This window comes from Strix uralensis, chromosome 2, assembly GCF_047716275.1.
Source record: "Strix uralensis isolate ZFMK-TIS-50842 chromosome 2, bStrUra1, whole genome shotgun sequence".
In the NCBI taxonomy this organism is placed as follows: domain Eukaryota; kingdom Metazoa; phylum Chordata; class Aves; order Strigiformes; family Strigidae; genus Strix; species Strix uralensis.
Window position 1 is genome coordinate 92,226,041 of NC_133973.1, and position 27,226 is coordinate 92,253,266.

At 41.1% G+C, this 27,226-nt stretch overlaps 1 protein-coding gene across 8 annotated transcripts in view; it reads left to right on the top strand.

Annotated features, from left to right (window-relative positions):
• Nucleotides 1-27,226, top strand: part of KLF12 (KLF transcription factor 12) — a 248,268-nt gene that overhangs the window by 82,420 nt on the left and 138,622 nt on the right. For 6 of the 8 annotated variants that reach the window (XM_074859505.1, XM_074859510.1, XM_074859508.1 and 3 more), the window contains one exon: nt 16,117-16,206. The exons of the other annotated variants lie outside the window; for them this stretch is intronic. In XM_074859505.1, coding sequence (XP_074715606.1) covers nt 16,117-16,206 — 90 coding nt within the window. The remainder of the gene's footprint in view (nt 1-16,116; nt 16,207-27,226) is intronic. 8 annotated transcript variants of the gene reach the window in all.

Sequence of the window (27,226 nt, forward strand, 5' to 3'; positions counted from 1 at the left end):
TTCCATGTATGGTTGAGATAACTTTGCACTTTCAAAAGAACCTAAGTGCCGGCTAGCATGGCTGTGACTGTTTTTTAAATTTATGTTCATTTAGTTAAAAATCCTGAAGCTTTCAGTTGCGAAATTTTGTAAGTTATAAAAATTTTAAAGGGAGAAAAGAGCAAGCATCTACAGGTGCTTGTGTTGTCACAGCATGGAAGTGTCTGCATCTTTCACTTCTTTGAGACGGCAGCTCAAGAATGCTTATTACACTTAAAGTGATGAACTCATATTCCTTGCCAGTGAGGAGTGAAGCTGGGTGTTTCCATCCTTCATTGGTTTGGACTGCTTTGAGTCCTGGGGGATGTTTCAGGTAGCCAGTCAAGATTTAGTCCTGCACAGTTGCTTGTTACTAACTTCCTTGTAGGCCATTCAACATGATGAGTACGTGAAGTACTTAACAAGTATCTGCCTTGCAAAATTTCAACAAGAATTATCCAATCCTGGCATAAACCTTTATATCTGACCCTAGAGCAATTGTATGACAGCTGATGATGGTAAAAACATGAAGGATTATTTGATAACTTATTTTAAAAGGCATACTTTGCTTAAGTAGGGTTCTACAGGGTGTGATAAATAGATATGGTCAAAACAGTATTAACAGTGGTTTCTTGAATTAGTCTACTAGTTCCTCAGAGTTGATCAGCAGCATGACTTTTTTTTTCCTTCCCAGTTTTAATGTATTCAGGTAAATGCTTAATTTTGTGTTTTTGAATAATAAACATAATCCATTGATCATGAGAGTATTCTTTCAGGTTGAAAATAAACTCAGAGCTCTGCTGTTTTTCAAACAAATGGCTACTCACAGAGAAGTGTCATTACTTTAAAACAAACAACAAAAACAACCCGCCTGAATGTTTCAGAGTCTCTTTTAAATGTAAGAGTAAATGATGAGACTTTCACAATTTTTGCTTAAGAGTGGATAATTTATTATTCCTGGCACCAAACAGGTGATACAATTACTGTGCTTTTTTCCTATAATTCTTGAAATGCAGAATTTATTAATGTCTTCAGACAATATAAAGTATACCTCCACATACACAATGCATGCATATGCACACAAAAGCTGGATGGGGGCTCTGTGTTCATTTCACTGAGCCATGGGATGGACATCTGAAGAAACAGCACCAACAGTGACATAGTTTTGGTGCTTTTAATGACAAAACATGAGTTGGGTACCTAACATAGATTTTTGAGCTGAAGTCCTGTGAGGAGTGATTTTTAAAAACAGGTATATTTTCCTGAAAGAGTTCTTAAAATTATTTTTTACTTTACGTGTGAACTGATAACTTGGCATGAGCTTTCAACGTAAAAAGCATTCTTGTGAATCATCTACACTGATTGAGGGAATTACTCTCCGCATTTGTGTCCAACATCATTCAGTGTCTGATAAACACTGCTCTTGAAACCACTGTGGCTGTAAGTTTAGCGGTTAGAATATTTTAGTAATGTTTATTGAATTTCAGCATCCAGAATGATGGTGGAGGCAGTTTGTCACATTATTAATGTTAGGGGTGCAGATCTCTTCAGAAAGATGCAGTACACATAACACTCTATGTCTGTGCAGAAATCGTTGCTTAAAAATGAGCAGTTTAACCCATCCAGATCTTTTGGTGCAAAGTAAATCTAATAAAAGCATTTTATTCTATGTGAGACATAGCTAGTGTGGACAGGAAATCGTTTTCATCATTTTACACAGTGTAACTAAGCCATGTGCTGGGAATAAATATGTGATTTATACAGGCACAATTTCTTATTATGTCCTAATGAGAGACGTTAAATATATTAGTATGACTCAGGGCTTGACACATGCTATAAAGGCTATGTATGATGCCAAACAACCAATTATCTCAGTGCATTATTTCTTGAAAGCCTTGACATGGGTAAGGTCACTATACATTTTTAATGGGAGCATGATGCTAGGTTTTAAAAGATAATACAAATAACAATACTTTTTTAGACCTTCCTGCTGTGCGATGTATAATCAGGAGCACTGACTTAAAGAACGCTAATGAGGATTTAAAGACCCAGCAGGGGCACGTTTAGCAGTCACACACAGTTCTGTCAAATGTTTTTGCATAAGGCACCTCTGATGCAAAATAGAGTTCAACAGCAGGTAGGAATGTATACTTTTATTGTATAGCTTGGTGTAATACTTCTATATATTTCAGTGAGAATAACAATAACTTGCAATGTTCTGGTGCTTTGCCAGGCACTATCGTTTGGCTGTGATTTTTACTGTTCAAGAAATCAGCCAGGAATGGTGGCACACATGGACAGACTGTATTGCTGCATTACAAGAGATCGAGTAATGACCGAGGGAAACAAAGGAAGAGGGGTCTGAAGGTATCATTTGAAGTCCATACTAAGCTGTAGGTGCCATGTGCTGACTGTCTCATTTACCTCTGGAATAAATCTCACGGAGTGAAATGCTACAGAAGAACAGACAGTGGCCCACCTAGCTTAAGGTTCCTTTTTGGTAGTGATCCATACCAAGTACTTGGCAGAAGAATGTCAATTCATTCTTGAGTACAAGTCTTCAGACTGGAATCTCGTGGTTTAGAGCTGGTTTAACTTCCATGGTTTTGGCATGTACTATACATAAAGAAAAGACATAGGAATGTGAATGTGGCTGTTTTCTGTTAGAGCAAAGGACCGTCTACCTTATATGCTTCCTCAAACAGCAGTCAGTAACGGATGCTTAGGGAAACGATGTAGCAAGGTTGCATGTGAGCAGTGGTATTGCCCTGGTACATCTTTCAAGTTTGTAATAAATCTATGGCACAAATACTTTCATAACCAGAGGTTGTATCTGTATTTTTGTGCTCGATAGCGCTTGATAAATCTGTAGAAAAGTCCAGTTGTTTCTGAACCAATTTCCAGCTCGTCAGACAAGTGGATTTGTCAGGAGACCAGTTTCTCTTAAGTGAAGAAGTCGTGGCTTCCAGTGCAAAACCCGTGGATTCCAGTTGCAAAAAGGCAGTGTATATATAGCAGGAGGTGGAAGCAGGGACAGGCTACAAAGGATTAAAACAGAAATACTGTGCAGGCATGCAGGGAAGGTGTCGGGAAAGCCAAAGCTCAGCTGGAATTCAGACTTGCAGGAAATACAAAAGACAACAAGAGCATTTTCACTACATCAGCAGTAAAATGCTAGACAAGGAAAATGAGGGTCCATGTCTGAATGCCTGAAGCCGAGGTACTCCACTACTGCCTTCTGCCTCAGCCTTCACCTGAGTGGCCTTCTCACAGGCCTCTGCTTACAGAGAAGGCTCAAGGAGCAGAACCACCAGTCATGAACGAGTACCAAATCCTGGGGATTACCTGTGAAGACTCAACCCAGACAAGCCCATGGGACCCACGTGCCTGCATGCGCAGACATTGGGACAGCTGGACAACATCCTTGCAGTACCCTTCTCAGCACCTTTCTCTTGAAAGGTCCTGGAGACCATGGGAGATTCCTGATGACTGGAAGAAAGCAAATGGAGCACTTCTCTTCAGAGAAGTCCAGAAGGTCAGTCTGGGGCACTGAGGACCAGTCGGCCTCTCTTTGGTCCTCAGATCACAGAATGAGTCCTCTGTGAACCGACATCTGGGCACTGTGAAGGAAGAGAAGGTGCCTGGGAACAATCAGCATGGATTCACCCAGGATAAAGCATGCCTGACCTACATGGTTGCATCTGCAGTGTAAAGCAACCGGAATAGTGGGTGAGGGGAGAGAAGTGAACACTGTTCACCTTAGCTTCTTCAAGGCTTTCAACAGTGTCTCCAACAATGTTCTTGTATCTGAGTTATGGTTATTACAACCTGGATGGGTGCACAGTCAGATGGGCAAAGACTGGTAGGATGTGTGGGCTCAGGGGTCCTCGGTCAGTTCATAGCCATACGTGGTGGCAGAATGAGAGACAGTGCGTTGAAAATGAGAGAAGTTCAGGCTGGGTGTGAGGAAAACCTCCCCCCCCCCCCGCCATGGAGTCTGTCTCCCAGTTGATCAGGTTGTTCAGAGAAGTTGTGCCATCTCCATCCTTCAAGGTTCTTAAGACCTGACTGGACATAACCCTGAGCAACCTGGTCTGACCTCTGAGCTACACCTGCTTTGAGCAAGAGGTTGGACTGGAGATTTCCTGAGGTGCCTTCCCAGCTGAATTATCTTGGGATCCTAAGGAAAAAAAAAAACCAACACAAAATCAAAACATTGGCTGTACATCCATTGCTGCCTGTATTTTTCCAGGATTACACAATGTTTCTTGCTGTGAACTGATATGTTATAAATTAATTACTCATTTATCTTGTCTTTCCCCTAGACACACGCTCATGGATTTTCTTTATAGACTTAAACTTATATATGCCCAGTTTCAGTGTATATAGCAAATTTTGTATCTCTAAATTTTAGGGATGCTATAAGAAAAGTTCAAATGATCTATTATTGTAGTGCTATATGTGCTACTCGTGTGTATCTCTGATTTTTTTCTCTCATTTTTATGGCTGTACCCATAGTTACTTAAAGTACTGTTTAATCTTGAAGTTAGGCGGTTATTTCACTTATTGGCAGTAATTTTGTTCATGTGCAGTACACTTTTTTCCCAAACATATTTGAGGAATCACAGCTTCTCTGAGAATCTGTGGGAAATGCGTGTTGGTGACATGTGAAACTTGTTAATTATGAATTCCTAACAGTTAATTAGAATTGTCTTTAAAGTGGACCCTCGTTCCACAATAATTTATTGCTTGTGGAATCTAATTTGACAGTTTTGTACATAAGCATTTTGGTCATCCTGTCTTGGGTGAGAAAACCCCTCACGTGAGCAGTCAGGTATCAACTTCTGTCTATTAAGTCGATGTGAACAGTCTGAGAGCAATAAGTTATTTTAGACAATTTTTTTTCACATATTTGGTGGATACTTACAGATTCTCATTCATGAATTGAGGTGCTTTATAACTTATTCACTGAGTGAACAAAAGTCAGAGTTTGCCCTTTTTTGAAATGTACCGAGTGCTGCTCACAAGCTTTAATATTAATATTTTCCCAGGAGTTTGCACTGAAGCCTGTGGGGAGCAGGAAAACCTCAAACTGATGTTAAATAGAACAGAGATCAGGTTGCGACAGGATGTTAAACATTTGCAGTTTGGGAGTTTCATCAGAGCATACAGCCTTTCTTTCGAAATGTCAGAATAAGCAGTTTGTTTGCTCCACGGCAAGAAGCGTATAAAGCAATTACCATTCCTCCACGTGCATGTAAGGTGCTGTGCAAAAGGTGCAGGGAAAGGTGGTGGAGTAATGCTTAGCTTCTGGCAAATAGTCTGACTTTTTCATCTGAGCGTGCAATCGTTCAGCTTTATTTAATTATTCCTTTGTTATTTTGGCATGTACATAAATCAAATGGTCTTTACGCACAGTTTTGCAAGCACTGGCACTCTGGCAGTGCTTCTGCTGCGGTGGAGCTGCTGGGGTGAAGGTTGTGGTTACATCTCTTCCTAGCAGCTGGAATTTGGCCATTGAAAAGAACATTTTTGTTTCACTGCTTACTGCCTATCATATCTATGACTTTGTATGTGAACCACAGCAGACACTTTTTGAGGTCCTATGAGAACTGGCTACACTCCTTGCAGGTGTGACCTATGATATCTGGCGTTGGAGGGTGCAGCTGCACACAAGCGTGTTCTCCTCCTCCTCCTCCTCCTCCTCCTCTCAAGGCTGTGGTGAATTTGCCTCTGTCCCTGTAGCTGGCAGTGCAATGAGCTGAGCTGGAAATGAACAACTGACTTCTGGGTACAAGGTGTTCTGTTATGGGTATCATATGCTGCTCTGTTTTTAATAGTAAAAAAAAAAAAAGTTTTTAAAATTGCCTGTGAACAAAATAAATCTGAAATAAAGATAAGGCTTAACTGAATTTCCTAAATTTTAGCTTTACATTTTTAACCTGAAGTGGGAAAGCTAGCTTATCCTGGTTTCTTTTTAATTCTGCCTATACATGTGAGCCCTCAGATAAGCGAGAAATACTTCTGCTGGCTAACAGCAATATCAGCTCCTTAATGTTTCTGTGGCCCAGCTGCTAGAAGGGAGCTGGGCATATTTAATGACAGCAGTACCTTAAATTCCTCGTACTCAGAGGGTGCAGTTTGCAGTGTCCATGATTTATAAGAAGTCAGCTTCTGATGTTGACAATCAATTTATTGCTCTATTTTACCCTAGAGGGAGGGAACATGGCACCTGGAGGAGCAACAGTTTTCTCCCCAAGCTAAAAGGCTGGGGAGGATCTGCTGGCCAGTCATGCTCCAGTGGGGCATACAGTATTGCTGGTAGCTCGTTTGCTTTCTCTGACACCCAGGATGGAAAGGGCCAGCGTAATTTATGGAGGAAGCAATGATGTCCAGGCCATTTGGCCTGCCATGCGGCATCTCGGACAAAAATTTTGGACTAAACTGTGGCTACTGCTACATGCTAAACACTTCCTTTATTCTCCAGAGTGCAGGGCCTATGTTGCGTCTGTCTTCGTGGAAGCAGACTTCGCACGTTGGCAGGTGGGGGGAATGTGTGCCAGCCAGCTCCCCATGCTTTCAGCAGCTCATTTCCCTACCAGAACAGGTAAGGGCAGAATTCAGAGTAAAATTTCAGTCACTGTGTATTTGCTGGTAAGCTGCTGGGCAATGCCATTCAACGCTTGTTTGCTCAACAAATACGAAATAATTACAATTTACATAACAGATACAGGAAAATTTTGTCAGATGGCAGAATTATTCCCCTGACACTCTATTGATGTTCTTCTAGCACCAGAGCTAATTAAAAACATGTTGTGACCTGAGACTTACTTTTTGATTATCTAAACTTTGATTTATTCTTTGGTAAAGGCAAAAGGTGGGGGACCTGGAATGAAAACCTGGCCTGAAACTGTTCTCAGCAGCTGTTCATGTGATTTTTTTTTTTTTTTTTTCCTCAAGTTTAATAATTGAGGCAACAACCCACACAATAGTAAAGGTAACCTTTAAGTAGTATATGTTTTAGTAAATTTGATCAATATAATATTTGTAGGACTATGAAAATTCTTTCATATTTCCCATTGCAATTTTTTTGAGGGGTGGCCAGCTATGTTAGTTTTTAATTTTAAGCTTCATTCTTCAAACTCTTCTCCAAACTTGAGGACAGTTGACATAAGAGAGCAGAAAACTGCTTTGGAAATTGAGTAGTACTTTTTTGAAAGTACTTGCGTTGTAACTCTGGTCAAGGAAATGTGTCAGTCTAGGTCAATTACTAGGTTGGGTTTTTTGTTGTGGAAAAAGTAATGAATTTCCACTTGATAGCAGTCTTCACTACTTGTCAGTGCTTTAAAAACCCAAAGGAAACTACCAGGAGTTTATTTTACTATGCATCATGAAGTGTTATGAAAAGTTTGGGTTTTTTAAATTAATTATAGTGTAATGGTAAATGCAGTGCATGCTTTTTCCAAACTTACCCTTTCTTAATGTATTGGGTTTGCATGGCAAGGTTTTGGTAGCAGGGAGGCTGCAGGGGTGGCTTCTGTAAGAAGCTGCTAGAAGCTTCCCCCATGTCTGATAGAGCCAATGCCAGCCGGCTCCAAGACAGACCCACCGCTGGCCAAGGCCGAGCCCATTGGTGACAGTGGTAGCGCTTCTGTGGTAACATATTTAAGAAGCGGGAAGAGTTGTTGTGTAACTGTGGTCTCCTCTTCAGAGAGAGGAATGAGAATATTTGAGAGCAACAACCCTGCAGACACCAAGGTCAGTGGAGAAGGAGGAGGAGGAGGTGCTCGAGGCACCAGAGCAGAGATTCCCCTGCAGCCTGTGGTGCAGCCCATGGTGAGGCAGGCTGTGCCCCTGCAGCCCATGGAGGTTAACGGGGGAGCAGATCTCCACCTGCAGCCCGTGGAGGAACCCACACCAGAGCAGATGGATGCCCAAAGGAGGCTGTGACCCTGTGGGAAGCCCGTGCTGGAGCAGGCTCCTGGCAGGCCCTGTGGGGGACCCACATTGGAGCAGTCTGTTCCTCAAAGAAGTTCCGTGGAAGTGACCAGTGCTGGAGCAGTTCATGAAGAGCTGCAGCCTGTGAGAAGGACTCACACTGGAAAAGTTCATGGAGGACTGTCTCCTGTGGGAGGGACCCCATGCTGGGGCAGGGTGCGAGGATTCCTCCCCCTGAGGAGGAAGGAGCAGCAGAGACAACGTGTTGTGAATTGACCCCAACCCCCATTCCCGGTCCTCCTGCACTGCTGGTGGGGAGGAGGGAGAGAAATTAGGAGTGAAGTTAAGATGAGGAAGAAGGGAGGGTTGGGGGGAAGGTGTTTTAAGATATGGTTTTATTTCTCACTATCCTGCTCTGATTTGATTGGTAATAAATTAAACCAAGTCAAGTCTGTTTTGCCCATGACAGTAATTGGTGAGTGATCCCTCTCTGCCCTTATCTGGACCCAGGAGCCTTTTGTTATATTTTCTCTTCCCTGTCCAGCTGAGGACAGGAGTGACAGAGCAGCTTTGGTGGGCACATGACGTCCAGCCAGGGTTGACCCACCACACTTGAGCCATCATTTAGGAGACACATATACTTACTTTTGGTGCGTTCTTTTTCTGTTGATTTTTGGGGGGGGGGGTGTAAGCAGGACTTTTAAGCGTAAGGTAAAGAAAATCCACAAATACTTAATGAATCCTTTGGTATTCACAAAAACCTTATCAAATATTCTGTGAATATTGTATTAGAAGGAGAACAATGAAGCCATTAATGTTGATAAAAGTTAAATGTATGGCTCAGTAATTACTGTTACTTGTAACATATTGTGTCTGAATTACATACTATAGGAATGATCGGTAATTCTTTGTAGAGACAGCTGAAAGTGGCAAGAGAGCAGAGCTGATGTAATGGGATTTTACGCAGTCTAAGCTGACAGGGTTGCCTGCTGAGTCCGCGAAATAGCAGATTGGCCTCTAGTTGCCAATGCACTCAAAGCTCCTCTGTCACCTGGAAGCTGACCACATCTCTTTGGTTCTATTTATATTTGCTAAAACTAATTTAAAGCCAAACAAACCAAAAAGAATTCAGAAGCAAAACATGAGATCTTGGTTCTCTTCACTGAATATTGTCTGGACTTGAACTTTTTCCCTGGAGATAGATTTACAAAAATACATAGCAAATTAAAACATAGCTACATCCTTAGGGATTTCTCTACTTAACAACTTTTGGAAACCTGCTGTCTGCAGAATTAGTTTGTGTTTTTTTTCTAAGGGATCTAGGCAAAGGAATAGGAATTCAAGAAGCTTGTGTTGCACGTGTACATCTTTTGTACTGGTAGCAGCGGAATACAGCCGGACATGGTCTGGTACATCAGATGAGGATCTCAGCAGGACAACACGAGCTGAAGACCAACCATTGCATGTGCTGCTCAGGTACTGAAGCACTGAGTCACAGCTGCTGTTCAGGTCTGGGATCTACCTGGCATGCATGGTTGTAATAGGAGACCACACTCAGAGGCCTTCCTGGAAAGTGTAGAGCTGTGACGCCTCCATGATCAGTGGATGCCATGCAGATACATGTCTGTGATACATATACCTATACCTAGACTGCACTCCTCCCACGGCCTCTTACAGTGCGAGGTGATGTATGGAATATCATGTGCTGCACTTGGGTCCACCCTGAACTCTGTTTGGGGCTAACAAGCAGACCGGAGAGAGGTTTGTAGATCAGTGAGAAAAAACCTTGTTGTTAGCCTTAGTTAATTATTCTTCACACTCGTGTGCTGAGCTGCTGTCCTAGCATATTTCCAGAAGTCCATTGCTGTGGTGTTTTAAGCTTTTGTTTTTTAGATGGGACATAAACTGCAGCTTGTTTGTCCATATTGTTTACCCAGGCTTTCACAAATTCTGCGTTCTCTCTCACTAAAGGAATTTCATCTTGAATTGGAATGAACCCAAATCAACCCCACCCAGTTTCACATGAAAACATTGTGAAGTTTAAGGCTTCACTCTACTTTTTTCTTAAGAAATTGTTTTGGTTTTACTTGAAGCATCAATAAATGCAAATGATCCTTTTATTTCTGGGGAATTTGACTGGAAATTCAAGTTCAGAGTAAAATGCAGAACTACCAGAATCTCTGCTTTCATTATGAACATTTCACACAGCTATAGACATAATTACATATGATGAAGATCTTATGGCAAGACATGGGCTGTTAACCCTGATTTCCTGGCAGAACTCCCAGTTGAGTGATTATCTTCTAGCCACATAAATTTAATTTTATTTTCTATCAGATAGTTGTTTCCTTCACTTTTTGGAATGAACTGCTCTTATACTGTGGCAATGTTAACTGGTATGCTTCACCCTAGAGATAACTACGTTTAAGTGACTAACAAATCTCCTTGTATGGTATATAAAGGACTTCTTTAGAAATGAAGGTCTTCGGGAGATTGAGGTAGTAGACAATTGAATGATTTTTTCCTGTGAGAATTTGGAAAGAAGACATTCTCCTTGGCTTCCTCTCCCTATGGAGATAGTTATATTTGAGAAGAGATGGTAATCTTTCATTCTATTACCCCTTGAAACAATGAGAAAAAACAATTTCAAACTTTGGAAATCTTATCTAGTCATATCCTTAAAAGGATCTGTCATATCTTCAGAAGCTTTGCCTTGAGTGGATCACTTCAGATTTTTTGACCTGAGGTGTTATGCTGTCTCTTGCTTGCACTGATGGATAACTTCAGTATAGTAATGTAAGTAATGAGAATAATATAAATTTAGGTATTTATGTTCAGAAAAATCAACAAGGTAATCTTATTGCTAGGGCATATAAGTGATGTAGGCTACTTCATGGTTAATTCAGTGATGTTTCTCAGATATCTGTATAAAAAAGAAAAACTTAAAAATTTGGGTTTCTGAGCTATCAAAAACAATGTTTTCACAAAAATGACTCTATTTTGGAGCCATAAAATGAGAATATAATGATGAATTAAATTACTGCATGTGCAGAAAACTTATGTAGAATTAACTAGAAGATGGGGCAGGGGAAGTTGTAAGTCATAGCTTTGAGACAGAAAGACTGCTTAAGGGCTGTTCTCTGCTCTTAGCTGTTCAAACGTACTCCCCTTAAACTTGAAACTTTTTACTGTAGCTTGAATGTTGAATATGAGACTGCTTTTCCCCCAGCTGATACTTCTTTTCTCAAAAATGAAAGTGTGTCATGTTAGAAGTTAAGTTTGCACAGAAAAGTAAAGGAAGAGTTGAAATGAAGGAATGAAGTTGGACCTGGGAAGAAGGGAGGGATGGGGGGAAGTGTTTTAGTTTTTGTCTTTGTTTCTCACCATCCAACTCTAATTGACAATAAATTAAATTAATTTTCCCCACATCAAGTCTGTTTTGCCTGTGATGGTACCTCATAAGTGATCTTCTTGTCTTTATCTCGACCCACGATCTTTTCCATCTTATTTTCTTCCTCTGTCCTGTTGAGGAGTGTGAGAGCGCCTGAGTGGGCATCTGGCAGCTAAGGTCAACCCACCAGAGTTACAAAGCATTGAATTGTCAGCTGGATGTTTTCGGTGTCTCATGGAGAAGTTCAAAACCATCAGTGGCTTTGTCTTGCCAGTGTGCAGCTCTCCAGCATGACTGAGCAAACCCATTACCTTCATTAGTGACAGCAGTAATTAGCATCATCTGCCTTGTTTCTGTATATCTCTTGCGTTCATGAGATGAAACGAGGAGGAGGCTGTCTTGCACAGGAATGTAAATGTTTGTCGATCCATGCAGGAAATGCGAGATCTGGGTTCTGGGTGCTCTGAAGCCTGAGCTCACTGCTTTCTTCCTGGGCTTGCATGGGGTTGTGCCCATCACAGTTTGGCCAGGTCTGAGAAAGCATCGTTTCATTTCTCATGCTGTAGTACTAAGCAGCTAGACATGAAAATCTTAGACAGTGGGAGAGCTGACAACTGTAATGTGGAGTGTGCAGTTTCTGTCATCTTCTGCTTAGAAGAAATTATGGAGGGGGTTTAGGGGTGTCTTTGGTGGCGTCTCAGGACAGGAGGTTGGTTGTGGCAGTAGCTCCCCTGTTAAAAGTTTGCAGCATGATTCTTAAACGTATGGCTTGGCCAAATTACAACCTTGGCCACAAAACCGCAGCCATGGATGGAGCCAAATTTCATAGTAGTGTAATTCATAATCAAGTAAGCACTACAGGGTTGGGGGGGGGGGGGGGGGAGGGTGGTGGTGTGCCAGGTTGAGATAGAATTTTTTTGTTTTTTTTTCTCTTCCTCTAAAGTAGCCAAAGATAATTTGATTAAAACTTGCGACAAAAAGTCATCTGCATGAAGATGCCAGTTGTAGTTACAGTGGTGCTGTACTGAAAATGTAGGCATTTTAGGAGCAGGGAGAGTGCTGTTAGTAGACCGATTGCCATAGCTTCTCAGAAGAAGAGCTTTTAAGGCCAGAAGCTTAGCTGTCTTCTATAACGAATGCTCTAATAGCAGTTGCCCATACAGGCCTGGGTATGATTTGTGTTTTTAATTAATCTTTCAAGGGAATAAATGGCCAAAAGTGATTAGTGAAAGGCTTCAGCGCATGGCACCGAGAAAGAGAGTTTGATCTCTTTTAGGATGAGTTAGTTTATTGATCCAAGAGAACAGATGTTTTGGTAAGGTCATTCAGTGTTTGGTTTGATTATATGCCCAGTTTAGGACATACATCTGCTATGTGTTTTACCTAGGTGAGTGACTGGAGTCCACCAGGTGGGTTGGGGCAGGAGGTAGGAGGATGGAGAAGGAAGGGCTATCACAAATTCAGGTCACCTTCACCTGGGCAATGTTGGGAGCTGGAAGCTGGCTGCTGCATTTGATGAAGAGAATTGAACGAGCCAGAAGGGGACTGTGGCCTGAAAAATGTGTTGACTCAATACATCATATCGGCAATCTCTGCTGGTGGGTCTCCTGAGTGTCGTCAATTAACATGGGGCGCTGGAGCAGCCTGGCCTCACTCAGGTGTGGATGCTCCATCTGCCTGGCTGACCGGAAAGGCTCCCGGGGGATCTCAATTCACACTCCCAGCCCCTGTGGGAAAGAGTCAAGCCCCTTTGCCTTAGATGATTGCCCACTGTATGCAAACCTCAGCAATTACATCCTATTTGCTGAATGGCTTTGAACATACTGTAGCATAAACGCTCGTTAGGGCAGGAGAGTGCAGTTTGGAAAGATCTGCTCTCTGGACGACCATTGGGCTAAACATGTCATCCATATGTAGAGCACACAGACTGGATCTACTCAACTGTTACCATGTAGTGGTCCCCCAGGATGTGTCACACAATGTCCTTCCAGTTATAAATGCAGAAGGGATGAAATAGCTTGGAAACAATCTACTTCTGTGATTATTGTTACTCTGAATTATAAATGACCCCAAAGCCAGAGCTATTCACTGCATTCACTCTTCATACCAGCACTCAAAAGGCAGAGCACTGCTTTTAAGAAATACGATTTTAGAGAACAAAAGAGGAAGCAAGCTCTATGAAAATTTAGTTAAATGTAAATGTGTTAAATGGTACATGAACTAGTCAGGTTTTCATGATTTATCAGTTTTAAACTTCAAAGGCTCTGGTTAGGTTGCATTTTTAAAACTAATGAGTTTATCACAGCCAGTGGGGAAAAATGGTTCAAGTATATCAGCTGTAAATTGGTACAAAGCACTAAAAGGGACATTAGCCTCTAATCAGATTCTAACAGTTCATTAAACCTGCCTTTCCTCCATGGCGCTTTGTCTTCCCCGCTCCTCCTGCCTGCGCCTCCTGCACTAGCCAGCCTCGTCCCTTGGTTCAGGCGGGTAAGACCTCCTCAGGGACACGAAGCAATATCAGCTCATCCTTCTTTGTCTATGAGCTAAACAGCCTAAGGGATGCTTGATGATGGTATATTCCTGATCTTGCTGTAAAACTCAACTGTGCTGCGTATAAATCAAGAAGGGAGAGGGACCTCTCTGCTTACAGAATAGGCGCTGGGAGAGCCAGGAATGCCAGGGTGGCTCCTGCTCTTGCTCCACCCCTAACCACATCCAAACCGCTGGAGCTCAGTGACACCCGAGATCCGCTTCTGATAAGTAAACAGTGCACCGCCCTTGCTGGGAAGAGGGATGTAAAGCCTGGAACAAGTTCAGCTAGCTGTTTTGTGGCATCGGAGTCCCTCCTGCTCTTTCCCTACCTCATGCCTCGAATGCTGAATAAAGATCAAGGTGCACAAAACAAACTGCTGCGAAGACATAGGAAGGACTTTTTTTTTTCTTCTTCTTCCTGTTGTGTCAAGCTTAAACTACAGTAGATATCCAGCGGTAGCATAACATGGACTGGGGACATCTCAACAGCTTGACTCATCTTCATTCACACGTTTGAATGCAGAGGTGTTCTGAAAATTACTTGTTTGATCTGGAATTTTATAACTTAAGTGTTTAGAGCTTTTTATGAACTATCTCAATCTACTTTTTAAGGAAAAAAAAAAAATATTGCAGTTGCATTTGCTGTTGCATTCGCTTATCAGCTTTCCCATCAAGTTCCTGCCTGCCCTGTAGTATCAAACCACAGCTCTGTGTGCTGTAATACATGGGGTTCAAAGTGAGGGCGAATGGGATTTCAAGCAGGTCATTTGCTCTGTCTGTGGCACCGTGTTGGAGCATGGTCGTATCAGTTTCCCTGCTTTTCAGCATGTGATTTAAATTACAACAAAGGAGTATGCAAAAATAAACACTTGCTGCAATATTTATATCCCCAAAAACGAAGATCCTGGGATGAGGTGAATTAATTGGAAAAAAAGAAAATGTTTAAAGTAATGTAAATTTTTAAAACATGTTTTGGAAGCTCCATTAGGACAGGCTATTTTTCTTAAAATTCCCCTGAAGCAGCCATGGTAAGAAACTGGGCTATGAGCATATTCCTTATAAATAACAGCACCATGCAGCACTGAACAGATCTGCTGCCCTTGAAACACAGGGGAAGTGTTTTTTCCATTACAATATGGCTATTGAGGACTACTAGGTAAGGCTTAGAGCAGAGGTGAGTTTCCAGTCTTAAGTGCTGCCTTCCAGAGGGGGCTGCAGATAAGCGACTCATTCACAGCCACTTACTTATAAGTGATACCTGCTGTAGTTTAGCAATTTGAAAAACAGCTGTGACATCTTCATATTTCTGTACAGCTGACCAAGGTGTCTGGATTCATAAGGTCAGATTCTAGCTTGAGGGATAAAATGTCTTTTATTCTTTCCGTGTTTTCCAAACTGAATGGCAACTGAAGGGGCTAGCTTTCAAACACTGGCCTTGAGCCTTGGTTGGAATAGAAAATTGACTCAGGTGGGAGGTAGTGTTTGAATTGAAGGCACAAGAGGTTGTTTTGCATGTCTGTGTAAACTGCTCCAGCAACAGTGGGATGATACATTCAGAGCAGGGATGTTGATTCAGGGAAGCACAATTCTGCAAATCTCACTTCACATTGAAGCTCTCAGCATATGTTGCCCATTACTGCAAGGACAACGCATGTTTTTAACACACTTTTTTATTTCTTTTGTGTCAGAGTGCATGGGGATTTTCACTGACAAACACTGATAACTTTACAAGATAATGAATGATATAAAAATCTGAGGTGGTGTTGATGTGTGTTAATTTATGGGGTGTGTGTGTACAGGCCTTCACTATAACATCTGAATTCAAATGTATGCTTTCTCTAGGTAATAGAGAAGTACAAATGTTTTGACTGAAATCAGATATACCTAAGTATGCTGCCAAAAACCAGTATCTGTTTGACATCACTGCTCTCCTTTCCAGGTCTAAAGCAAGGAATTTATATATGTGCACCTACGTGATTAATTTCAAATTAAAAAGTACTAATTGGAGATGATTTTCCCTTGTTGCTTACAAAGACTTAGTTGTCTTTTAAGGATAACTGAAAGTATAATTTACTATTTTAACAGTAGTAGTAACTTGGTAGCTACTTCTTGAAATTAGTATTACCTCTTCATTAACTTCATTTCCACTAAAAGAAACTTATTTCTGCAATATAGTAGAACTAAACCAGTGTTTTCATCATTTTTTTGATTAACCTTGTCCTTTTTTGCCTTAGGATATCAGCGCCTTTGAGAACAGAATGTTAATGCTTGATGGGATGCCGGCAGTCAGAGTCAAAACAGAGCTGCTGGAATCCGAGCAAGGGGTAAGCAGAGATTTCTGTGCGACCTTGCTCTGCAGCACACTGGTGGCCCTTCCTGAGCTTCTCTTTGGTTAGCTGTCCTTCCTGTTGTATTGTCATTTTCTTTTCTATGTTTTTGTTCATTTCTGCTGTTTTGGAGCTCGTTTTCCTGGGAGACGTACCAGTGAGCATCTAGTCTCATCTGCCAGGAGCACAAATAACTCTGTGGAAGACTTACTGAAGTTATCTGGGATAGCCGAGATACTGTTGGTGTAATTTTACAATTACAAAAAGGTGCAGTTTAGAAAAACAGGAAAGAAGAAGGGATTACAGTAAAGAGGTGGAATTCTTATGTCTGAGAAGCCCACACATATCTTTGCTATTTTGCCTTTTTGGGATATTTGCCTTACTGTGATTGTTTCATCCTTTATATGCTTGTCCTACTCCATTTTCTGTTTCTGCAAACCTGCTTTCTTTCTGGTGGAATATACTTGTTTATCATTATGATAAGAAGGCTAAAGGTGGTTTAAGCTGATATCACGTCAACTGCTGAATACAAGACAGAGATCATGAATAGGATTTTGAATTTTTTGCAGAACAAGTGTTTGACATTGGAGTGGTAGATTTTAGGAAAATGGAAGAATATGTTTTTTGATGTATTAAGGGTATTTTCTTAGTTGTATAGTAATAATTACATCAGGGATTGTAGATTACTATGAGGGCACCTGTGTTTAATGGATTTTGTGTTATCATGAATCTTTATTTCCTTGTGTGCATCTTAACATTAACCCAAAGAATCCAAGCGACGTTACTGCTCTGAAGACGCATGCCCTTAACAAGCAGAGAACATAACAGAAGCAGCATCACTTGCCATGTAGGGACAGGCTTTTGCCTCCTTCTGTTGGTGTTTTTTCCTTCCTGCTAATTTCTCAATTATTTAATTGAGAATTTAAATGATATGGAAGAGAGGGAATTAACTTTCAGGATGACTTAATGTGAAAGACTTGCAAGGAGATATCAGCTATTCAGGATGTTTTTGAGGCTTTAAGCTTGAGAGAAAAAAAACCTTGACATTTGATGGAGTGTTTGCTCATCTTTTGCCTTCTCGACAGCAAGTACCCTCAGAAAATACTCCAATACAGTATAGTTTTAGGGAACATAAAAGTCGGACTATTGTATGAGCCACAATGATGGATAGACAGATCCATCAGAGGTAATTTTTAATACCTTCTGTACGCTTTGCATTAGGTCTTTATATGTAGCAAAAACCTTTCGTTATATTGTTCAGAAGACAAATGTTTTATTGGTATTTGCCTTTGTCTAGTTTAAAATAAATTCTATGCATGATGCATATTGCTGGGACCTTTATGAAGAATGCTTCCTTTAGCAAAGTGTGATTTGATTCTGGAAGACCTATTTGGTGTCTTAGGAACTGGAAGGAAATGAACGATTTATATATTTTTTTTTTAATTTCCTTAGGGTTTTTTTAATAAAATTTTTACGGACTTCTGTGTAAGCAGAAAATGATGTAATCTTTTTCTTTTCCAGCAACTGAGCCGTTGGACAAAGAGCTTGGTTTGATTTGGGATTTTATGTGCTTTGGTACTAATTAAGTAGTGTCTGGTCAAGAGTCTCTGGCACCTTTATGACTCTTCATTAGGGAACAATCAATAAATACAGAATGAATTCTCCAGTTCACTAACAGAGGAGCTAGCCATTAGGATGGCAGTTTTCCAGCAAACAGCTCTAAAGAGAAAGGTGGTTGAAACAGATGTTTAGCATGTGCTTCAGAGACTGTTTTGAATATGTAGATGTTGGTAGACATAACAGGGACAAGTGTTTGAAGGATGTGATTACCGAAAACAGCCAATGGAGCTGTTTGAGAAGATGAATATCATAACTGGGAAGCGTGGAGTGGGAACTAAAGTGTGATCCAAGTAGTATGAATTTGAAATTACGATGTCTGTGGTGTTACAGTACCCAGAGTCCCTAGAGTTGCACCTCCATTGCAGTGTATGCATATACAGAGAGATGTGATTTCTACTTTGAAAATTCGCAAACTAAGACAGCATTCTGAGTGTCCTGAAGGTAGTGGCCAAAGCTTCATCACTTAGGATGCTGAACACCAGGCAAGACTGGGCAAACTTTTCCAAAACCCCTAAGAAGACAGCTGGATTTTTTTGCTGTTCCTGCTTGGTATCTGCTATTGGCTCTAGGTTTGCTGCAAGGGCAAAAGTAAGACATGGTTTAAGGGTTATGAAAAGAAAGTTTCGTCTGTGGTTAGGGGATCCTTCAGGCTGTGTCAGTTGTGGAGGAGTGAAACCAACAGTCGGGAGCACCAGTGGCCATCAACCAGGGTGGTGAGTGCTGAGCGATCAGACCAGAGAGCACTGAGTTGCCATGCCTCGCTAATGAGGCTTTGGAGAAGCTGGGATATTATCATCTGATCTTATGTCTGAGAAGGGGTATGGGACCACTTTGAATTGTCTGCTGTAAGTCTGAGCCCATGTTTTAAATAAACATCATCTTGATTTTAAGACCGATCATGATGAAGAACCTCCCACAGCTGTGCTAGTGGATACCTGTTTTTGTTGTGAAAGCATGCACCTGATTTTTAATCTGAATTTATCTAATATCAGCTTCTAGCCCTTTCCAGTGGCAGCAGAAAAATCCCCTCGTGGTGCTGTGTGACGATCTCGTACAGCCAGGCCCCAAAAGGGCTAAGCAGTGCACCAGTTCTTTCGAGCTTGTGACTAGGGTAGAGGTGGGCAGGACTTAGGAGCTACAGCCTGCGTTGATGCAGTGAAGACAAACTGTTACCAACCCAGGTTTAAAAGACACTGAGTTCAAGCTAGATGATTGTGGGAGCATGGGATTTAAGCAGCCCATAAAGGAGACGTGCCTTATGAGATATAGGTTAGTAGGCAAGTATGGAACAAAGAAGTATTTACAAGGGAAATGGATTTACTCTTTGCTTTGGAAGAAGTTAAAACAGTTCTGCTTTGTTTTATTGTCACCAATTTAGAATAGTTTAATGATTTTTAGAAGGCCATCAGCATTAGCAAGAATAGATGCTTATTTTTCCAGTGCACTACTGTCCTTAATTTTGCACAGGAAATTTAATGCAGTCTATTGTTCAAGGCTTCAAGAAGACACAGTGCTGCTTTAATGACTTTATCACAAATGAAAAAAAAGACATTACATAAAAGATATCGCATTGCCCTTTAACAAGGCTTCGTTATTATCTCCCCTACTGTGGAACAGGAGCTAGCATTGCTAATAAATTGGTAGAATTACTTTAGAAATGTGAATTTGCTTATCATTTAATATCCTCCAGTGACCTACAGCTTTAGATCTTTTGGTCTGCAGTAAAATTTTTTGTATGTCAGTAACCAGCTTCAGAGAAGGATGTGAAGAAGGTGGTCCCTCCCCATGTAGGTGGGGTACTTCAGCAGGAAAAAATATTCATTCTTTGGCTGAGTCAATTGAAAAGTAATACTCCTCACTATAAAAATGTGCAGAGACTGGATTAATTTAAATGGTAATACAGACTGGGCAGTGAATTTGTGAGCTGATGGCTACTATCAAGAAGTTAGGAGGGACAGTGTTGACTGACTTCAGTGTGAAGTCTGAAAGTCTTGCTGGTCATTGCAGGATGTGGCCCAGTTTCTAAAACTGGTAAATGTGTCTGACTTAGACACATGAAGTTACACATTCTCAGGTATTTGCAGAGTTGGGCCATAAGCTTTTGTTAAAAGGAGATATGAATGTGGGACTTATGTCCACAATTGATCTTCAAATACAGAGAATAATGAACCTCTAATTTTCATCAGATTCAATCTAATTTTTTCTTTCCAGATCTACAATCTCATCCATTCCTATGCCTGTATTTTGCCCCCTCAAATCATTATTTGAAGATTCGATATTCTGAATTCATTTCCTAATTCTGCTTGATCCATCTCTGTTCCCATGCCTTATAATGGCTGAATTATGAGAAGAATGACTACAATGACAAAACCCTTTAACAAGCCAATATTGTTCTCCGTGTCTTTCGTCTCCAGCCAAATTATCTTGCTGTCTTGTGTCTGAAGAATGCTGTCCGTGCTTATGTTGTTATATACATAAATGTATTCTACATCAGCCTGGGTCATAGTGACAGAAATCTGTTTCATTTTCAAAGATTTCCAAAAATACCTATTGAAATTCAGTTGAGAGTAGTCTCAATAGCAAAGCTTGAACCTTGTCTATATGGGGAACTGTTTCATGTTGATTCATTCAGCTTATGTATATTCTTTGTATTATTAGAAGAAAAAGCAGTTCTAGTATTTGCTGTTGTAATTTATGAATCTCTGCTTCATTGAATTTCTTTTCTGAATTACTTCATGTTTAGAACAACTGCTTTGGGGAAACAAATGTCATAGGGACAGTGCACATGTATCAATCTGTTCTGCAAAGAAACTAGCCCTTCTTAGTTTCTGTTGGTTTTCTTCATCTTGCAATAGATGATACTCGAGGAGTGTTATTGAGGTGTTAGAAACACAGCTGATACAATTCATTAGTTGCTTTACAGTGCCATAAATATATGGCATTCTTCAGAAGGAGATCAAGATCTGATCACAAAGACCAGTAAGGACATAACCTACAGGGCATGGTGCAAAGTCATGGTGCAAAGTGAGACGTACCTAAGGAGATACAGCTGTATTCCCTAAGCACTGCTGAAGGATATGCTTGCAACCCAGAAAGGTGCACCACAGCTACATTAGTTGAATTAATTAAGCCAAGTGGAGCACCAGAAGCTGATAAGTACTGTGGGTGCTGTTTCATGTTGAAGCTCATGTGAACAATAAAAGGTAGCCAGCTCCTACAACTTCGCTCTCAACCTGACATTCCTGCTGTATCCATTGCCAGTGGCTGAATGACATTGGGGAGAGTTGAGTCAACCGATCGCTGATCCAAGAAAACCCAACCCAGCAGGAGAAAGGGAATGGCTGTATACATCCTGCAGTGACGCTGTTAGGAAATCTTCTGGGTATCTTCTATCCTATGGAGAGGGGAAGGGTGGGAGGAAGATTGTGGATGCTGCTTTTGACAAAGGCCTGTGGTTAGAGCTGGTTAACTGTATCTGAAACTACATCCTGAGACACCTTTACTGCTTCTGGGATGCAAACTATCTGCTTTGGGCATGTCTCTGCACTGCTGCCTTGCCAGATACTGAGTATTTACAGTGTTGCACATGTTCCTTACTCCTTTTGAAGTCAGCCCTCATAGAGAATAGAGAGCTAAGAGGTTTTTGCGCCATGGTTGTAGATGTGGTTTATTTATTTGGGATTGTTTTCCCCAGGGATCAGACATAAAAATGCAATAGAAAGGTAATAGATTTAAGACTAATAGGAAATGATAGCTTAACCAGCTCAGTCAGCACACACTCACTGTCACGCTTGCCAGGCAGTCTTTTTGCCAAGTTAACTGAGTTTACAGATAGAAAATGCAGGTGGGGTTGTAAGATATATGATGCTGTCTGAAATTCTCAGTAAGAGAAGGATCCTAGATCCTCTGAGACTTAATTTACTGACCTCTGTCTGCTATTGCTTTTCTTTCCTAGGCAGTTAAGTTGGCTGTTATAGAGCACTGCAGGGAATGTACTCCTTACTCTGTCTGGTATCGTTTGTTGTATGTGTGGTAGGGAGATTTTCCGTTGTGGGTGAAGACTTCATTGCACTGGGTACTACATAAGTAAAGGGTGGTCCTGGATATCTTGGCTTAATTATTCAGAAGTTGTGTTTACACACTGTTTTAATGGGCATCTTCAGATAATAATGATCATATCCATTAGGAAGGTAGTAGCAAGTCTAGAAGGAGTGAAGCAGAGAAAGATCTCTGCTCCAAGCAGCTTTTGTTTAGCTAACAGTGCCATACCAGAAAGAGGTTTCCCATATCTATAATGATAGAAGGGCAGCAAAAAGATGATTTCACTTACTAAAAGATTAGATTTTATGAGAATGGATTTGGTAGAGGAGAAGCATAGTATTTTATCTGCAAGACTGGAAAGAGTTTCAAAGAGAATGTGTGATATTACCCAGAAATTAGCATAATTTAATATCGTTATAATTCTGTAGAAAAATCATAGTTACACAATATGTCTTGTGTTAAATACATGAATTGGTAAGTTTTGTGTGTTTATATGGGCTGAAAAATAATGCTAGATTTGGGAGAGGGAAAGTCAAGCCTTTGATTTGAGCGTAGTGCTGAAGTGCATTGTGAGATTACAGTTTGGTTGCCTTCTGTCCCCAGTCAATTATTTCGTGAGCTCACCTTGAAGTCAGTCCACTTTTTTGATGATGTATGACCTCTCAGCTTGCTTTGCTACCAGAGCTTATGATGGGAATCTCATGGAAGATTTATTCAGCTGAGAAGCTCTAGCCATAAAGAAAAACAAGCATGGTACATACAAGTTGTATATCTGTCAATTACTGTGTGTTTCTAAATCCATGTTTTGGGTTGAAAATTGGTTGTTCTATAGAGATGTGAAAGGTCAACATTTCCTTTACTGCATTAAAAAATAGTTGAAAATATTAAAAAAAGTGTAAGAAAAATTTCTAATATCTACACTTACGTCATTCTCCCTGATAACCCCAGTTCCGATGAATTTTGTGTGTTTCTTTTGGGAATCCAGTATCCACAGCTTAACTATAATTTTGTCTAGTTTGCAATCCTGATTGAGGAACCAGCAAGGTATTGATTTTTGCTCTTTGCATCCTGCCAAAAAGGTATTAACACTATAGTCATAGGAGCACAGAGCATGCCGTATATCAGCTGTATACAACACTGCAGTCTAAAATCCTATTGCACTTCTGCATTGAAACTCAACACAGGTCTCTGTGTCACAGTGCAATGCAATTCTAAGATACAGTAATGTGAGTTTTAGACTTCATGCAAAACAGTTATTGGCATCTAAAAAGCAGTTACTCTTCTGATCTGCTGACTTACCTGTTAGGGCATCTGAAGTTTAATCCAGGTTGCAACTGTAGTGAAATTCAGTATGTTCCAAGCAAACGTAGTCCCTCTGCTCCTATGGAGAAACTGATGAAGGTGACCTAGGTAATCCTGCTTTTATTAACAAGAAAGCTACCTTGAATTACCTCACATTTACCTCTTGTCTGTGATTATGTGTATAGATGGGTAGTGCAGACCTGCTGATACACAGTAACTTCTTCATGGTTCAGAGTTCCTTATTTAAAATGTTTTCCATTGAAACGTCTCAATGAAATACTTGTGAATCACAAAATCTTTAAATTATTTTGCTAGGAGAAAAGTTAATCATAACATGTCATCTTGTTCTACTCACTGGTGAGTTTAATGGATTTTTATTTTTTTTAGATGCTCATTAGAGTAGTCAGTTCATTATGATGGTCTGTATTTTGTTGAACGGGGCATGTTGGTATGTTCAGAATGGAAGAGAAATGGAAGTGACTGGGCTCTCATCCTTTCACTTTGTTTTGGCTCAGAGTGAAGTCAAATCTTTCTGTGTTCCTGGTTTTCGTCTGAATAATTGCTATACTTTATTTCTTTAAGGGCACTGAGATACTTGAAGTGAGAATTACTGTCTAAGTGTGTGTTGTTAATATTATTATTATTATATACTGGCTAGCTTAAGAAAAATAAGCATAAGTGAATATAACTTAATAATTTACAGTATCACAGAACACTTCAGCAGTGTGAGACAAATGCCACTATGTTATGATAGCACCAAAATTATTTTAATCTTTGTTGTTTGTTATGAGAAGGGATTACTTCTGTTTTCACTTGTTTGTTGATGGCCTCTTAACTCTTCTTTTTCAGGTTGCCTTATAAATAGTCTTTTTAATGTATATTTTACTCTTCTTCTGTATCCTGCTGGGAAGTACTGAGAGTGCTCTATATTTTTTAGCATTATTGGCTTTTTTCCTTATTTCTCCCTGTGGAGATGAGCCCTGACATAAATTACTTTAAGGATCCTGTTTTCTTGATATTTTCTTTATTTTTATTTTTTTTAAAATTCCCTTTCTTCATACCATCCCCCTTTGTTTCACACTGGGCAGATGAGTATTTAATAAATGGTTACTTAAGGGGCATCTGCTTTCACAGTCATCCTTTTATAAATGTTGTTATTGCTTGGTTGCATCACTTAAACACACTAGAATATCATAAGAATCACAGGCAAAAAAGCCAACAGCAACAAAAGTTCATCCTCCCCTGCCTGCACAGGTTGCTGCCCATGCTTGGCATTGCCCAAGGATGGAGTCCAGGCAGATGAGGACATCGAGGCCTGTGGCAGCTCCACACAGGACACCCTTGTGATGGAGCCCCAGCTAGTTGGGGTGGGCAGGGAGCAAGGGGCTGGCAGAGGAGGAGAGGCTCTGGGTATGCAATAGAGGGAGAACCGCAGGTCTTCTCGAGTGAGGCTTGTTCACAGAAAGGCTCATGTCAGATCAGCCTCCCCAGCCCTGTGTCCTCTAGATGCCTCCACAGCCCTTCTTCCTTGGGGTGACACCAGCCACGTGGGTGTCACCTGCATCCCACCTCCTTAGGCTGCTCTGATGGCATTTGTAGCCTATTTCCTACTTTCGTAATTTACACTAGAGATCAATATTGATATCAAGGCACCGACTTTGATCTTCATCTGTGATGCTGTGTGTGGAGCTTATGTCATTGTGGTAGGTGAGTTACTGGAAATTCCCTAGCAGTTGTGTCAGTTTGTCCTTGGAAGACAGCAGCATCACCATCTCCTATCTGGGTTATGGATAAGGTCAGTTATGTTTTTAATATTGTAGGTGCCCTTTCATGACATTTGCCACTTTCTTTAATAGCTTTTTGCCAGATAGATGGTTTGTATACAGCCTGGTTGTATTCTGGCTTGGTAGTTCTCAAGTACTGGGTGTCTGGTGGCTCTGAATGTTTTCTTGTCCTCTTTGCTGGATTTCTCTGGTGGTTTTGCTCTTTTAATGCTGAACAGCAGCTGTTTTTGAATAGGAAGGTATAAACTGATAAAAGACCAACTGTGGATTTCTGTTTTGCATTGTGGAACAGGGAATTCTTGGTGAGGAGGGACAACTGAGGTAGGAAAGGCATGATTGGGTACCATTAGTGTAACCAAATGCTTCACCCTGGGTGCATCCATGCTGACTGTTGCCAGGCACCTTCTCCTCCTTCACGGTGCCCAGACTATCTGTTCCCAGAGGACTCACTCTGTGATTTTTCCGTGGACCAAAGAGAAGCCGACTGGTCTGCAGTGTCCCAGATCACCCTTCTGGACTTCTCTGAAGAGAAGTGCTCCATTTGCTTTCTAGTCATCAGGGATCTCCCATGGTCTCCAGGACCTTTGAAGCATGGCAGAGGAGGGTGCTGCAAGGATGTCATCCAGCTGTCCCAATGTCTGTGCATGCAGGCACGTGGGTCCCATGGACTTGTTGGTAATCGCCAGGATTTGGTCCTCATTCATGATGGGTAGTTCTTCGCATTGGACTCTGTCTCTAAGCATGAAGGCTGTGCTGGTGAAGGCAGTGGTGCAGAGAAGGCAGTGGAGTACCTTGGCCTTACTGATGTTGACTGTCAATAACTTACCCACCCTCATTCTGCTACCTTGTCCAGCATTTTACTGCTGATGTAGTGGTAGAAGTTCTTGTTGCCTCTGATATTCCCTGCAAGTCTGAACTCCACCTGAGCTTTGGCTTTCCTGATACCACTCCTGTGTGCCTGTGCGATATTTCTGTGTTCATCCCTTGTAGCCTGTCCCTGCTTGCTTCTCCTGCTCTATATACTGCCTTTTTGCACTGGAGCTCTATCGTGTGTTCCATGTCTGCCAAACTGGTCTCCTGATAGTTCTTCCTTTTCTGAGTAGTGGGATGCCCTGGTTTTGAATTTTGATGTTGTCCTTAAAGATCTTCCAGTTTTTCTGTGCTCTTTAGCCCTTTTAGAGCTACCGCCCATGGGATCCCACTTAGTTTCCTGAAAACTTCTGCTCTTCTATAGTCGAGGGTCTAGATCAATCTGGACTAGGTTTCTATTACTGTCTTTCTTTGCTCACTCTCATCAGGGTCTCAAACTCCATTACTTAAAGGTCATCACACCAAAGCTGTCACTGATTACGACAGCTCCAACCTGTTCTTCCTTCCACACAAACAGTGGTCATTTTGGTTTCATGTGGGACTTTACGAGAACACCAGAGCGACCACTGTGGATCAGATGAAAGGTGGTTCTTACCCATACAATGGCAGCTCATAGCATGTGCCTAGAGAAAGTGCAAGCAAAAAGCAAGCATACAGCAATACTACTCTGGTACACTCTCCAGTGTCTGTCAGTGTTCAGACTGGAAGCCGCGTGAACAGATTCTGACCTTTAGTATTGCAAGTTGTCACTGCTCTGAGCTCCACAGAGAATTTCCTGATAACCAGAGGTTGTGGTGTTGGTTTTGACCTGCAAAACCTTAAAATATCTTGCACCTGCCTGCTGCCATCCTGAGACTACAATAAGAGCTTAAGATTTAATGATATAGATGGCAGTGGCAAAGAGAGCATTTCCTGTGATAGACTCTTGATTTATTTTCCCATTAGTCTTAGCAGAACAGAGTTGTGGATTTTTAGGGAGTCCGTGGGATGAGGTTTCTGGGGAGGGCAGAAGCTGTGGTCTTCAGAACATAGTGACATGCAAAAGATTTTTACTCCTTTGGCTACTGGATATTGTGGAACAATGCTGTGTAAAAACTTCACAGGACTATAAACCTTATGTTTAATAGGGTACTTAAGGTTTGTATACAAATATGTTGTTCTATTGTTGAATAAAAAGCAGATAAAGCACTAACATCATTAACAGCTTTCAACAAAAAAAGCCCCCCTGTGGAAGTAGTAGTGGTCTGGGCTGTGATTTTTATGGTAGAATACTGGTCTGGGAATTCTTCTGTGGTTGTGCCAGTTCAGACATGTGCAGGGATGTGCTCTAAACCAGAAAAAGAGGGAAAAAAAGCTAGAACACCTTAAAGAGTTTTTCTCTCTAAATTTAGGTTATTTCA